Here is a 16,618-nt window from a genome sequence, read left to right on the forward strand (position 1 = left end):
AACCTTCGGTTCAGTGGTGACTTTCGGTTGTGAAGAGATTTCAATAGGTTTGCTTGTTGGAGGTTTCGGGGGTTGACCCTGACTTGCTTCTCCCCCTTGTTTCGGAGGGACACTAGTCTCCGGAACACCTTCTATACGGCTCAACATGTCAAGAGCAGGTCTCAGCTTCTCAGCCAAGTGTCGTCGAACGGTTAGAGTAAGAACCGAATCATGTGCCTCTAGGAGATTGGATAAAAGAGAGTGCACATCACCAACACAGCTTTTGATAACTGCTCTCTCAGACTTGAGATCATCAATTTCCTTGGTCGCCTGTTTGAGCTTCAAGTTCTGAGTTTTGAGCTGAGAAGTGCGAAGATCCAGTTCATCCATGATTTTGTTTTCCACAGCTAACTCGGTCTGGAGTTGATCAAGACGATACTTGACTGAAGATACGAACTCTGCGTTATCAGCTTTAATCCCCTTTATAATGCTTTTAAAATGCTTCTTCTCAGCTTAAAGCGATTTGTTGAGATTCTCCACAGTGGCATTAACAGTTGCAGCGTTCTTTTGAGCAGCCGCCTGAAGAGAATCTAGAAATATATTAGCATCAGAAATTGGTTTTTTGACGTTTTTGGTCGCTTTCTTGCATTCGTTTGTAGATTCTTCAACAGCGATGGTGGCTTTCTGGCAAGAGGAGGTGGAATCTTCAATGGATTTGGTAGCTTTTGAAATAGAGGAGTCATTCTCCTTGACAAAATTTGCCAACAAATTTTTGAGAGCAGCCTCTGAGTAAGTCTCGCTTGGAGTGGAAGATGAAGAGGAAATCAGCTTGTCAAGTTTCTCGTTAAGGTCCTTTAGATGCCGTTTTGTTACAGGAGCATCATCATCATCATCGCTCTGAGCTCTGTAGGGGCTATAGTAGAAGGAATCAAATTCAACATTCTCCCCACCGAGAACGGTGTCAGATTCGTCTGAGATAGGTGGAGAAAGAGGTTTAGAGGTAATCGGGGTTTCGGTCCCTGAAGTAGGTGCCCCCTTATCATATACGTTGACACGAACTTGAGGTTTGTTTGTAATAGTGGTGGTGGTGGTAATTTTGGTGAATAAGGGGGTTGGTATTGGTATAGAAGTTGCAGTTTGAGAAGAGATTGGAGGAGGAAATGGAGCAATTGTGATAGGAACAGAGTGGGTAGGAGAGGAAGGAGGTGTGTTTCGGTTACCCTGAAGAGTTGGAGAAGGTGGACGCGAAGCTCCTCGGAGCGAACTATCCTCTTGAGAATGTTCACTATCACTTGATTCTCATTCTGGTTGTTGATTAGAGGGAACATAGTCTGAATCACTTGAAGACTGAGCCTTTGGCTTGGGCGCCTTCTTCTTGATCTTTCGCTTCTTATGAGCGGAAGTAGCTGCTTGTTCTGAATTTCGCTTTTTAGGCGTAGCAGCTTTAGATGATGCTCCTTCCTTCTCGCTTTTTCGTTGATGAGCTTGCTTTCCCCAGAAACACACTTGTACATAGATTTAGGAACTGAATCGACGAACATAAATTTGGTTGGATCGGCGACAATAATCTTCGTCGTGTGAAAAGTGGCGATTGATGACATCAAAGAGTCTGCCATTACCAGAACGTGAAATTTCTCCATTGCCCATTGAGTAACTAAGGTCCAAAACCTGCCATATGAGATTTCAGAATAACGAGAAGTTGAGTTTAGGCTTTGTACCAGTTGAGTCCAGAGAATAGACCCATAGTCCATGTTAATCCCATGGTAAAGACCATACAGAAGAGTCATGAATGCTTTGCTTGCCCCGTCAGACCCTACAACCCTCTCCGATAAACCCTTGAAAAGAAGAGTAAATAGACCATTCCATTTTGGAGGAAGGCATGACTTCTTGAATTTCGTCACTGTTGTAAGAACTTTTGTGTACCCCATATCATAAAACATGGTGAAAAGCTGAGTCGTGCTGATCGATTCTGGGTTGATCAGGGAGTCGTTGATGATTAGCCTTAGCAACGAGCAAAACCTAACCTTTGAAATCGAAGTCTTCTGATCAAAAATCTCAAAGAATATCCTTTCCCTAGCTTTGTTGTATGAAGCCGATGAATAAATTTGAGACAAGAGAGACATCGGAAAAGATTCAACCTTGGTGAGGGTAATCACGAATGGTGAGTATTTCAGGCATTCAACCACCTGAAGCATGTAAGGATCATACTGAAAAGGAGAGAGTTCGATGATCAGGTTTTGATTCGGCTTGATGGTGAGAAGGGAGGACTGTGCGCTTTGTTCTTAAATAGAGGATGAGTCAGCCATTGTTGAAGCTTGAAGTGAAGAATATGAACAGTAGAGAGAAATCGCCATTTAATGCTCGAGAAGATTTTGTAAGTGGTAAAGAGGTAAAGGTGAGGTGAGAAAACCCTTTATACGATTACCATGAGAGAGAAAAATCCGGAGTGATGATTGCACGATTTTCTGAAGCGTCGCCTAAAAAAGTGTGATTTGAAAACTGTTACCCCGAAAAGTGTGTCAATCGTGTCAGGCGGCGTGAGAAAAGGAAACGATTCAAATTCACGGGCCTTTTACAGTCTTATCCATTCACCGCCTCTTTAATTTCAATACTATTCAAATTCCCTTTCAAATGTGGACTCACCCTTTCGCTTTCATTGGTATTGACTAGCCTTCGCTCCCAAACATAGTCTAACAATAGAACGTATTGAACCGAAACCATAGATCTGAGAAATAACCATTAGTACCATGATTAAGACTTGTGAAAAATCATAAAGATCTTCGTGCGAGAGTGTGCCAAAGAAAAATAAATAAAACAAAGTATTTGTGGGATATAACTGATGTCAATTAAGACACAAAACTATGGATCCCGGACATGAATCTCTTACTTCAAAGTCAAGAGAAACTTAGAAGTGTCTGTGTGTTTTCCCGTTCAAATACGATCAAATTCATATTAAGAAGCATTGAAAGGAATCTTTTCAGTATGAGTTCATTAGGGTGGCTTTCGCTTAAATCAAACTACGAAACTTGACATAATATCGAAAGTTGGATGAAGTACTTGCGAGACCGGTGTAGCCTATAAAAACAAGTAGGTTTGATTGATTTTCATTGACTTGGTGATATTTGTAGAAATCTCAAAAGCAAAAATAAACTGGATCTTTTGGGCAGAAAAGTCTTGGTGTTAGACAATTTCATAAAGATCGCTCAAAAATAAAAAGAGATTTATTGGTACCTTCCACTAAAGTGGTTTCGTTAATACTTGGGTGAAAACTAGAACGTTTGATTGCTCACCGTCAATTCATTATAGGTGTTGGATTTTGGGTTTCACATAGTACGTGGTGAAACGAAACTATGATCATGAACACAGATGCTGTGTAACCGTAAACCTCAGTGGTAAATTCTGAGAGTCTTGAGGGTTACATTTATGGACCGAAATGTGATGGAGAAAAGTGTGAAGGTGGTTAAAGAACCGAAAGTACCTCTGCTATATAGTCAGGACCGAGCAGAAAACTCTTAACTCAATATGAGAAGAGTAAGGTAGCTCATAACTTGAGTGATTTTAGCAGCCTTATTGGGAAGAAACAATTTGTATATATTGAATCAGTAAGGCTTCACTTAGAGTCGTCGAGGCTGAGGACAGCATGCAGCAGCATGCTTCTAGGGACACTTAGACCCCGTTTGATAGTTGCTGGCAGAAAAAGTGCTGACAGGGAAATGTCTGTATGGGTAAGAAATCCTGACTGAGTAAGAAATCCTGTTGTTTGATTGTACATCTGACTGAATGTGTTGAGTGATGAAAATGACAATTTTACCCTTCTGTTATATATATAAATGGATTAAGTTGCTGAATAATTATAAAAACATACATATTGTCATACAAAATGTAAATTACACACAAATAAAAAATGTCATACAAAATGTAAATTAAACATAAATCATTTAATATCCAAAAAAAACATAAAGAAATTTAAAATAACATAATAATTTAACGTAAAGTAGGTGAAAGTAATTGATTTGCAATCTGATCACGCAAAACACACATATATTCAACGGCTTCTGGACCCCATTCTATGCCTTGTATGTTTTCTCTATCAATTCCCCCACCTTGGACGTCAAGAGTAACCATAGTGTCCTCCTCAAAATTTCTAAACAAGTCATCTTCTATATTGCACTTCCTTATAAAATTATGGACCGCGACACAAGCAATGACTATGTCTCTTTGCACTGTAAAAGGATAAGGGGCCATTTGTTTTAAGATTGGGAATCTCGCCTTCAATACACCATAAGCACGCTCAATAACATTTCTAAGTTGTGCATGAGCATAATTGAACCTTTCTTCTCTAGTTAAAGGTCTGCCTCTTCGAAAATCGGCTAACCAATACCTAGTATTGCGGTATGGAGCCATAAACCCACGAGTGTTTGTATATGCGGCATCACAAAGGTAATATTTATCTGCAAATGAATGTGAAACATATTATATAATGACACATATTATATAAAGAAGATAGATAATAAAAGTTATATAAAGATTACAAACCTGGTGGAGGAAATGGAAATCCAGAAGTCGAATTGAATGCAACTTCTTTCAAAACTCTTGAATCATGTGCTATACCTTCCCATCCAGCCCAAACAAAGGTGAATATCATATCAAAATCACAAATTCCTATTACATTTTGAAAACATTCTCCTTTTCCTCTTCCCCTAGAACGAGTTTGTTGATCAACGGGTACAACCGCATGTACAAGAGTTTCATCTAATGCACCTATTGCTCCGGAAAAAATATTTTTTAACCGTCTATGTCGTTCCGAGTTATGTCTTGTTTGATTAGGAGTTGTTGGTACTATAATTTCTTTTGCAAAACACATCATTGCAGTTAGGACCTCGTGAAAACATTGATGAATCGTTTGTGTGGAGTGATGAAATCTTCCCTTAACCGCACGAAAACGTTCATTATGTCCTATAACATGTAAGAACATAGCCATCTTCTCTTCAATGCTAATTGTCCTACTAGCTTGCAACCAATTTTTTTGGGTAAAATGGTTGCATAACAATGCAAATGCCTCTTGTGTAAGACGCATCATATCGAAACATTATGTGGGGTCTCCGTACATCAAATCTTGCGTATACGCATACCCGCTTGAATCGTTATCTCTAATTCTATGGATTCTGATTAGTCTGCGCCGGTTTGACCTCAACAAATAAAACACAAGTAAAAGAAAAGGTACAACTTCACCATCAGAAACCATACTTGACCTGTTACAAACAATTAGGTAACATGTTAAACTAAAAACAAAATCATGCACCAAAAAAATTAGTAAACATCATCCAAAGTAACAAAAGGCATATTCAATATCCAATAACATATCATCCAAAGCAACAAAAGTCATATAACAAAAAACCAGTAAACATCATCCAAAGTAACATCCAAAAAAGTCATCAAACATAGGATCCAAAAGTCATGCAGATAACAAAAAGTCATGCAACAAAAAAACTAGTAACCAAACTTTTCTACCCGCTCCCATCAAAGGTAACCATACTTTCTACCCACACCCATCACCCACGATTCACAACTAGTATGCGAAAGTCGTAACCAAACTTTTCGAACATCATCACTTTCACCAAATAGCAAAAGAGCGGTCTTGTATCTTTCATCTTCTTCTCCCCATTCCATTTTGTTCAATTTCTCCATACACGCATCAACATCCTTATCCATTTCACTTTTTTTAATTCTTTCATTTTTTTCCACTAACGACCTTGCAAGCTTGACAATCTCCTCTTCAACTTCTAATGCCCTTGCATCTCTTTTTTTCCCACCAACTCTTTTGTTTCCACCAACTTCTGTATTTTTTGAACGCCCCGAAGATTCTTGACTTACACCTACGTGTTGTTTTGAGGTTTCCATTGGAACATCATCATCAAAATCATGGGCACTAAACTCTTCTACAGGACGAGGGACTGTAGAAGATGGCCCCCAACTTTGAAAGCCGGTTGAGGTCGATCCTTCAAATAGTTGTGTGCAAAGATCAAGAAACAGCAGGGGTCTAGTTTTCAATGACAACACGTACTTGTTCAACTGTTTACAATTTTTATGATTATTAGTATTTTTTATAAAAATAATCATAATAGTATTTGTTATAAAAATATTACCTTCCCCTCTTCCTTCCATTGTTCATCGGTCAGATTAAATTTATTTTTTATAGGATCATATATATTGCCGGTTTTGTTTTTCAGTTTCACCCAAGCAACATATTTTGATTTGTAGTAGTCAAAGTGGTTTCTCATTTGCTTCTGATCAACCTCTTTACCGTGTTCGTTTATCAATTTTTCGCGTACTATCTTCCATGAACTAGCCTTAAGCCCAGAACCCTCACGACCATTAGTGGTTAGTTCATGGATACATGCATCAAGAAAAGTTTTGTCCTCACTTTCGGTCCAAACCAACATCCTAAAACATTAATATTTAAAGTAATTTATCATAACTTTTATCATAACTTCTACCAATGAATCAACATCATCCTAAATAATAATAGAACAATTAAGGTCAACATAGCTTATAAACAAAAAAAAAAACAGCTTTCATAGCTTATAAACAAAAAAAAATCACAACATTGCCTATACATAAAAAAAGATTCAAGATGTCAGAGCTTATAGACAAAAAAAATTCACAGCATTGTCAATAGCTTTTAGATTTCACAGCTTATAAACAAAAAAAAATCACAACATTGCCAATATCTTTCAGATTTCACAGCTTATAAAAAAAATCACAGCATTGCCAATAGCTTTCAGATTTCACAGCTTATAAACAAAAAAAAATTCACAGCATTGCCAATAGTTTTCATATTTCACAGCTTATAAACAAAAAAAAAATTCACAGCATTGCCAATAGCTTTCATATTTCACAGCTTATACACAAGAAAAAATTTCAGATATTGTTCCAAACCAACATTGCCATCATAACTTTCAATTTCACAGCTTATAAACAACAAAAAAATCAGATTTCATAACAGATTTTATAACATTACACGAAATTCTGATTTCATAGCATTAGAACAAGAATAATTTTTGATTTCATAACATTAAACAAAAAAAGAAAAAAAAAATCAGATTTCATAACATTACAGGAAATTCTGATCTCATAGCATTAGAACAAGAATAATTTTTGATTTCATAGCATTAAACAAATAATTTCATAGCATTTAAACAAAGATGATTTGCTGATTTCATAACCAATTTAAGATTTCATAACCAATTTTGGATTTCTGATTTCACAAATCATATGATCGAAGTACCTATTTTCACAGAAAAAGCCGAGGATCGAACCTGTTTTGATGTGTTTCTCGTCGAAGCTCGAACGGAGGGAAGGTATGTGGTTGGTAGTCGGACTAGGGGAGGGAAAACGACGATGGAAAGATTCGATGGCGGCCAATTTCCTTGCTGTCTCTCTATTAGGTCACGATAGGAAGCAAGAATGGAGAGGGCATGAAGGTAATTTTTTGAGTCAACGATGTTTTATGGTCTGACCGAGAACCTTATGATCCAGATGTTTCTGATTGAGAAAGCTATTCACCAAACGGGTTTCGTCTGACCGAGTCAGCCCAAATCGCTGACTCGGTCCCAGTAAGACAAAAACAAACAGGCCCTTAGCTAGTACAAAGATAAAGAGAGTTATACATGTCCCAGTTCCATCAGTAGAAGTCTTCCAAGAGTCCTTTCAGTGTGATATTTTTGGTATTTTGCTTTTATATGTGAAAAAAGAAAAGTAATAAAACTAAACACAAAATAAAATATTTTTGAACATTTTGATTTTTCTGAAAAATAACAATAAAAAACAGAAAAGAAAACATTTTTGGATTTTATGATTTTTCTGAAAAGAAATAAAAACAGAAAAGAAAATATTTTTGGATTTTATGAAAAGAAATGAAAAACACAAAATGAATTGAGAAAAAGTATACATAGTGTACAAAGTATACAACCGAAACTTCACCTTTGGAGTGATGAAGCGAAATGGACCGAGCGTTCGGTTCATTTCGGTTCCCGAAAAATCTGGAACCGAAATAGACCGAGCGTTCGCTCTATTTCGCTTGCCCAATTTTAATGAGGCGAAAGTGGTTTCGGTACTAACTCAGCTTCCATCATTCCTAAGCCTTGGAGTATTTTATTAAAACTTGCTTCTGGTAAGGCTTTCGTGAAGATGTCAACTAACTGATCAGCGAATCGAACAAAGTGGATTTCAACATTACCATCTTCTACGAGATCCTTGATGAAGTGGTATCTCAGTGCTATATGTTTTGTTTTTTAGTGTTGCACTGGGTTGTGACATATCCGAACAGCGCTTTCTGAGTCACAATAGAGCGGAATTTTCTTCATGTTTAGGCCATAGTCTCTAAGTTGACTTTGTATCCATATGACCTGTGAAGTGCAAGAGGCTGCGGCGATGTATTCAGCTTCGGCCGTAGAAAGAGACATGAACGTTTGTTTCTTGGATTTCCAGCTAACGAGTTTTCCATCAAGGAATTGACACCCGCCAGTTGTGCTCTTTCGGTCTAGACCACATCCTCCAAGATCGGCATCGGAGAATGCTTGAACAAAGAAGCCTGATTTCGCAGGGTACCAAAGACCGAGAGATGAGGTTCACTTCAAATATCTAAAGATATTTTTTACAGCCACCATATGAGGTTCACGTGGATTAGCTTGGAACCTGGCACAATAACAGACTGAAAACATAATATCTGGTCTACTAGCTGTTAGATACATTAGAGACCCTATCATTTGACGATAGAGGGTCATATCAGCAGCTGGTTTCTCCAGAGATGGTGTTAGCTTTGTTCCGAATGCCATTGGAACCTTTACTTTAGAATCTCCCGTCATGCCGAACTTCGCCAGTAATGTCTTCGTGTAAGCCTCCTGATTAATGAATATTCCTTCTGGTCCCTGTCTTATGTTCAGTCCAAGGAAAAAGTTAATCGGACCCATTGAGCTCATCTCAAATTTAGTCTCCATCAACTTCTGGAATTCAGCTGTTAAGCTAGGATTCGTAGAACCGAAGATGATGTAATCGACATAGATTTGGACGATCATGAAATGGTTACCCTCTTTCTTGCGAAAGAAGGTTGGGTCAACCGAACCTTGTTTGAATTTTGACATTTTAAGAAAGCGAGTTAATGTTTCATACTAGGCTCTAGGATCTTGCTTTAGACCATAAACCGCTTTGTCCAAAATATAGCAATGATCAGGATACTTCTCGTTCACAAAACCCGGTGGTTGCTCCACATATACAGTCTCTTCTAGTTCTCCATTCAAGAATGCACACTTGACGTCCATTTGAAAAACTTCAAAATTCTTGTGAGCAGCGTATGCCAGAAAGATCCGAACTGATTCCAACCTTGCTACAGGAGCGAAGGTTTCTTCATAATCTATACCTTCTTCCTGACAATATCCCTTAACCACTATCCTTGCCTTGTTGTGTATCACGTTCCCTTTTTTGTCCATCTTGTTCCGGAATACCCATTTAATCCAACCACAGATGCATCCATTGGTGTAGGAATCAGTGTGCAGACTCAGTTTCGTTCCCACTCATTGAGTTCGTCTTGCATAGCCTGTACCCAATCAGAGTGATCAAGTTCAGTGTTAACTGTTTTTGGCTCAATCTTGGAGACAAACGAATTAAACATGCAGAATTCTACATAAGAGAATAGAGCTGTTTGCTTCGCTTTCAGTTGAGAGCATGTAAGAACTCCCTCAGAAGATTCACCAATTACTTGAGTTTTCGGATGATCTTTTGTCCATTTTGTGAGAGGAGGGTAGTTAGGATCATAAGCAGGATCCAATTCGGCATTGACTTCTTCTTCAAGTTCTAACTGAATGTCGTCATCATTCATATTACTATTCTCCCCCTCGAATGATGAAACAATTTTAACATCAGGATCAGAGTTCTCCCCCTCGATTAGACTTTCATAGTTCATTGTTGGAGATGGGTTCTCCCCTGGAAAGTCAGATCAGGTTGCTTTGATGTAGACGAACCCTCCCCCTGGAAAGTGGTGCGGTCATTTGTGGGTTCGCTTGGACCTTTGGGTTCGCTAGGAGCTTGAGGTTCGCTTGGACCTTTGGGTTCGCTAGGAGCTTGAGGTTCGCTTGGACGTTTAGGTTCGCTTTCCATGGCTTTTGCAGCTTTGTTGATTATCTCCTTCAGGTTGTAAACCTTGTTATCAGCTGCTTTCGCTTCAGAGAGAATTGCATTCTCCGGTTCATCAAAGAGCAACATGTACTCTTCAAACAGATTTGATATAGGAGCCGTGACTAGACCTGTTTGTGGAAAGATCTCCTCCATTGGACTTTCTCTTGATTGAAGTTTCTTCACGTAATTGTCATCAAATGTGACATAATAGGTTTCTTCTATCTTCTTTGATCTTTTATTCAGAACCCTATATGCCTTGGTGGTAAGAGAGTAGCCAAGAAAAATCCCTTCGCCTGCCTTCACATCAAACTTGTTTTGGTTCTCTTTAGAGTTAAAGATGAAGCACCTGGAACCGAAGGCATGGAAGAATTTAACATTAGGCTTGCGATTATTCAGAATTTCATACGGTGTGATAGAGAATCGATTATTGAGGAAGGTTTGATTCTAGGTATAGCAAGCGGCAGAAGCTGAGCATAGTTCGGGCGGCTTCACATAACGAACAGTTTCTCCTTTAAACAACACCATTTTGTTGTGGAGTATAGGGAGCGGAGAAGTTGTGAGTTGCTCCCTTTTCGGCCAGAAATTCTTCAAATTCGTTGTTTTTGAACTCTAACCCATTCTCACTTCGGACATTTCTCACTATCTTTCTCAGCTTTACTTCCACCTGTTTTATGAAGTTTTTGAGCTGTGAAGTTGCTTCTGATTTCTGTTTAAGAAAGAAAACCCAAGTGAAACGTGAAAAATCATCGACAATAACAAGAATGTACTTATTACCACCAATACTTTCTCTGGCCGATGCACCGCATAGATCGATGTGTAGAAGCTCAAGAGGCTCGATGATCTTTGTGTTAACATGTGTGGGATTACTTTTCCGGCTTTGCTTTCCCATTTCGCATGCAACACATAGATGTTCCTTGTCAAACTTTAGAAGTGGCAGTCCTCGCACATGATCACCAAGAACCAGCCTGTTGATGTCTTTGAAGTTAAGGTGCGAGAGTCTTCGATGCCATAGGCAACTTTCATCATAAAGAGCTTTCGTTAGAAGACATACAGCAGGCTTCCCTCATATCGGGTTTAGATTTAATGGATACAGAACTGTCTTAGTTTTCTTTTCAATGATCTCAGATCCTTCATCATCAAATGAGACCTTGAGGCCAGTCCCTACAACCAATTGCGAGACACTTATGAGATTATGTTGCAATCCTTCCACGTAGGCCACCTTTCGAATGGAAAAATCTCCGTTCGTTATCATTCCATAGCCTTTTATTGTGCCATATGAGTTGTTTCCATACTTGACACATCCACCATCTTTTAGAGCCCGAAACTCCCTCAACTCTTCCCGTCTCCCTGTCATGTGACGCGAGCAGCCACTATCAATATACCATTCGTCGTTGAACTGCTCGTCACTGATAACATGCAAAAATTAAGCAGATTTAGGAACCCAAAGTTGCTTGCGTCCACGTGAGCCTTTTACAGAACAGGGAATAGCAATAGAAAAATCAACCATATATGTTCGTTTTATTAAAGTGGTTTCGTCTTTCCTTTTGATGGTGAAAACTTTAATTCGGTTAACTTTTGATTTGTTTGAATCAGATTGTGGATTGTTATTTTGATTCTTAACAAACTTGTTCTCTTGATTCCTAGTGTTAGCTGTCGTCTTCTTCGTTTGCGTTTCGTATTCTGAGACGAGCTTTCCTTTTCCCTTGATATCCTTGTTAGGATTTTGCTTTGGTTGAGAATGAGGATGATGGGATTTAGGACCGAAACTATTCTTTCAGTTCTTGTCACTGCTAGATTTGGGACCGAAACTGCTCCTTCGGTTCGTCTGACTGCAGGATTGGCAATGAGTGCATGGATCAGAGTTAGACTTTGATCTTTCTTTCACCTTGTGATTGGACGCCTTTTCTGTGCGAACAAAATTGGAGTTTTGGGAGTGCCAAAACTGCTTCCTTTCATTGAGATTCTTTTGATATCTCCTGTTTCGCTGGCGTTTTTGTTCAGCAAGCTGCTTTTGAGACTTGTAAATGTTTACTCTCGGCTTTGATCTCTCAGCATGAGTTTCACTCTTCATTGAAGAGGTTTCACTTTCCACCTTCGTAGGTTCGCTTGGAATTTATTTAGTACCACTTGTGCTTGGTACATCAAAGCTTGTTGGCTTGTTGAGTGGTTCTGCCACGTATCTGCCTTTGACTCGCCATGAAGTTCTTTCCGATAAAACGATAGTTTCGTCTGCATTGTCAATTGGAGCAGACCAAAAATAATCATCACAGCCGCCTGCGTTGTCTTCGTTTACTATGGCTATAAGTTCGGCGGTGTGTTTTTGAGTAACTCCTATTGTGGTGTACAGCTGATTCGGTACTGTTTGTACCTTTTGATATACCACAACCTTCTCTTTCAGAACTTTGACTTTGTCCTGGGATATCCGAGCGAACTCAACTGAGTTTTCAGATATAAGACTTTTGGTGGGTTCGCTTTTGACAAATTTTGAACAGTCAACCACATCCTCTACAGATATTTCACTCATATCACTGTCCTCGTCAAATTCAGAAGTGTTTTCCACATTTATCTTGTTTTCTGAACTCAACTTGGTACTCAATGAGTCAAATTTCTGCATTGTTTCGGTCTTGATTTTTAATTTATCATTTTCGTCCAATAGCTTTTTAAGCATGTCCTTATGGTCTTTGGACTTGATAAAGGACTCGATTTTTTCCAGACCGAATCTGTAGGCGTCAGAAGTTTCTTCTGATGAGACAATTGATTCACACTTATAGCAATCAGCATCTATTTCGTCTTCCTTTAATTCAAGGAAAGGCAAAATCATTTTGAGAATTTTATCTCCAATCTCACAATTTAAATACAACTGAGTAATATTGAAATAAAGACGTTTAGTAATTAAGCAAAAAATGTTCCTTTGTTTCAAAAGCTTCAAATTATCACGTTGTAAATAAATTATTTCATCTTTTTCCCTAACTAACTCAACTTCCTTCTGCTCTATCCATATCCTCCTTTACTCACTCTTTGAAGACACCCTGCTGATTTGATCAGTTAGGTTAGAATTTGGTAGGCAATTTTGTTTTAGACTACCACTTAAACTAGAAATTTTGAATTTTAATTTATTTATTCATTTTCATGGTTATTAACTGGTATTTTCAGTGATTCGAGGATAGATTGTACCTTCTTGATCAATTGATCACATTCGTTGATCTGCTCTCCCATTAGTTTGGCAGCAAAGCATCTGTCTTCTCTTTCCTTCACCTCATCAGACCCGCCATCCGTTGTGTAGCCTGTCATTTGTGATACTCCAGCAGTCACCATTAAGCACCTTCCATCAAACTCAACATTATCTTCCTTCGCCACAAAATCCCTACCATGCGTAGGTTTGCGAACTTCTTCATCTTCAGAGTCGGTAGACCAGACCTCTACTCCTTCGAACTCATCATCAACTAAGTTCTCCTGCACAATCAAAGCATCATTAGAATTGTTAGAGGTTTTCTTCTTCTTTATTTCTTCCAGTTTGCGTAGGTGATACGCTTCATCATCTTCTCCATCCTTCTTCTCGGACAACTTTCTCAACATACAATCTTTGGCAAAGTGATTTTTGCCGTGGCAGAAATTGCAGTCATATCTGGAGTCACCTACAAGCTTGTTCTCCTTCTTCACTTCTTCTTGCTGAGGAGCGTTTTTAACCTCCTCTTTCGCCTTTTCGGAACTGTAGCTCCCTTGCCGGTTTCGGTTCTTGGAGGTGGGAAACTTTTTGCGAGCAAACTTCTTGGGATTAGAGATCATTAATGCATATTCATTATTTGTCAGATCACATTCAGAGAGATCCAACTCTTCTTCTTCTTCAGCCACATTCTTGCCCTTTGATAGAAGAGCCAAAGATCCCATACTAGACACCATCTTCGTTTCCTTAGTCACTACACTTTCATGTGACTTGAGTATTCCCACAAGCTTCGCCAACGAATAGGTTTTGAACTGTTCATGAGCTTTCACAGTCGAAACCACAGCCATCCATTCGGGTCTTAGGCTATTCATGAAAGTGACCTTCTGCTCGATTACTTCTTTACCAATTCCATGCTGGATCATCTTGCTGAGAAGATGATTGAAACGATCGAACGTCTGAATGAGGTTTTCTTCTGACTTTTGCTTGAAGTCACCGAACTCAGAGAGCAAAAGAGTTTGTATTAAATGCTCTAGATCCTCATCTGTGAAATACAGCTCCTTAAGCTTATCCCAGATTTGTTTTGTCGTTGTGCATGAACTAACCAGACGAAAAGTATCTGATTGCAAGGCAAATCTGATCATCCTCATAGCTTTAATGCTGCTCATCAGCTTGTCCTTCTCGTCTTGAGGAACTTTCTTCACGTCGATCATCAGCTTATTGTACTCCTTTTGAGTTGTGATGATTTTATTTGTTCCAGAGTGAGCAAACGGACCCAATGTGATAGCCTCCCAGATTAGATACCCATTATCCTCTGAACCAAGAACATAGTCTTCAAAGTGATGTGTCCAGACTTCAAAATCTTGAGTATATAAAATTAGGATTCTCGTAGTAGATCCGATGCTGTTGGATATGTTGATGGGGTTTGTTTGTGAATCTTCGTGATACATGATGACCTATTTTGAATATCTGTCAAGAACCAGACTTGTAAAGATTGAATTAGGGTTTTACCAAAAACGCTAAACAACGTCAATAATGAGATGACGGCTCCAACAATTTCAACAAAAGCGGAAACCCTAAAGAGATTCTTCCAACAGAAGAGATGTGTATGAATTACACAGTCTCCTATTCTGATACCAATTGATGAGAATTAAATTCTCTAAGATCGTTTAGATTCGTAACAGATTTAGACAAACACAATAAAAGCAAAGAACACACGATGAATCAAACAAGATCTAAATGATTAATATGCTCCACCTCAGAAGAGCTCGATAAAGAACTTCGACTGTAGAGGTGTGCTAGGGTTATAGTACAATAAAAGGAATAATAATAATCAAGCTTCCAGAGAACGATGCATGCATGCATCTTATATACTAAACTCTAATGACATAAACACGGCTGGACAGGCCCAAAACCGTGATAACAATGGATCGTGGTAACAGGCCCAATGACGCAACTCCTAGACTCAACAATAATAGTTGGGAAAAATCCCAACTTCAGATAATAACTGGGAAAAATCCCAACTTCAGATAATAATTGGGGAAAATCCCAACTTTAGATAATAATTGGTGAAAATCCAAACTTTAGATAACAATTGGGGAATATCCCATTTCGTAAGATAACATGATAATCTTATAACCTTAGAAATTTAGTGGGGAGGATCCCAAATTGTAAGAATACATGATAATGTTAAAACCGTAGATTGTACTTTAGGATCTTAACATATGTTCAGAAATAAGAGGATTGCCAAGTCACTAAAGTGTGAAATGATCCCCTTATTCACATCCCATAGTTAGATATTCTTTTGGTCAAAAAATTAACAATCAATAATCAACAAAATTGTATGAGAGGCTGTGATGTTTGAGGTAAAACAAGTATGAAATGGTAGACAATGTGACACAACGGTTTACAAGGAAAGCCCTTGATCCTTGCTAGGATCTCCGACACAAAACCTTGGGAGGTGATAATGATCACCTGCCTTGATGATTTTATTGATGTAAAATGTTGATTACTAAGATGAATGTGTAAATGTAAGTACAAGTGTCGTGCATGAGATAATCGTGTGTCTAGTGTGTATAATACAAGTGTTATTTATAGTCTAATGCTAATAACAAGAAGTATGATAATTTCGGGATCCTCTGAGAATCAGCATCTGAATGTTGTTTGACTTGGTATTCAGAGTCTTTTGTCTGGTTGAGATGATTCTCCGTTGAGAACAAGTCCTTAGTTGACTAATTATGCATATGTGAGAAAAAGAAAGTAGAATATAACCATTGTAAGTGTTAGTAAATATTAACGATAATAATCAGGATCCTGAGCCTGTAGCAATATTAAGGATCCTGGATATGATTTAAGGATCCTGCCCCTAACAATTTCCCCCAAATTATTCCTGCGAAATATTCAGGTTAGTTATCTAATATTTAAAGGTATAATTTTAAACAAAATAAAAAGGAGATAAGATTTTGAAGTTTAATGGATAGGGTAATTTAAATTTCAACGAATAGATTTCTAGCCGTTGGAATAGTTCAAATCACCCTTTTACCTCTCCGTGATTTCTATATAAATAGGACGTTCAACTCTTTAGTTTTATCTTACTCTTTTAGCTCTTATTTCCGACGTTCATCACGTATTATCGAAGGTACTCTTCTTTTTTCCTTTTCTTTTCATCTCTATTTGACCTGATCATGGGCAAGAAAGGAACTCGATCTCGTGCAAGCATCATTTCTATACCCGATGATGATTTCATGGATCGGAAGATCTTTTCTTATGAGGAAACTTGTACCTTCACCGATGATGACATTAAGA

The 16,618-nt window shown here is 38.3% G+C and overlaps 1 protein-coding gene across 1 annotated transcript; it reads right to left on the bottom strand.

Annotated features, from left to right (window-relative positions):
* Nucleotides 1-3,963: 3,963 nt before the first annotated feature.
* LOC145164226 (uncharacterized) lies at nucleotides 3,964-4,624 on the bottom strand. Its single transcript, XM_079082950.1, has 2 exons — nucleotides 4,516-4,624; nucleotides 3,964-4,430 (listed from the first exon to the last, which is right to left on the bottom strand). The coding sequence occupies exons 1-2, from the start codon at nucleotides 4,622-4,624 to the stop codon at nucleotides 3,964-3,966; spliced, it is 576 nt and encodes a 191-aa protein (XP_078939076.1).
* Between the last annotated feature and the right edge of the window lie 11,994 nt (nucleotides 4,625-16,618).

This window comes from Lactuca virosa, chromosome 3, assembly GCF_052849685.1.
Source record: "Lactuca virosa cultivar CGN04683 chromosome 3, Lactuca_virosa_CGN04683_v6, whole genome shotgun sequence".
In the NCBI taxonomy this organism is placed as follows: Eukaryota; Viridiplantae; Streptophyta; class Magnoliopsida; order Asterales; family Asteraceae; genus Lactuca; species Lactuca virosa.

What these genes read in the sequence shown, in the direction of transcription:
- LOC145164226 (XM_079082950.1), bottom strand. Translation starts at nt 4,624, where the DNA reads ATGATATTCACCTTTGTTTGGGCTGGATGGGAAGGTATAGCACATGAT. An exon ending in ATTTCCATTTCCTCCACCAG is followed by an intron (nt 4,431 to 4,515) that starts GTTTGTAATCTT and finishes ATTCATTTGCAG; the next exon opens with ATAAATATTACCTTTGTGAT.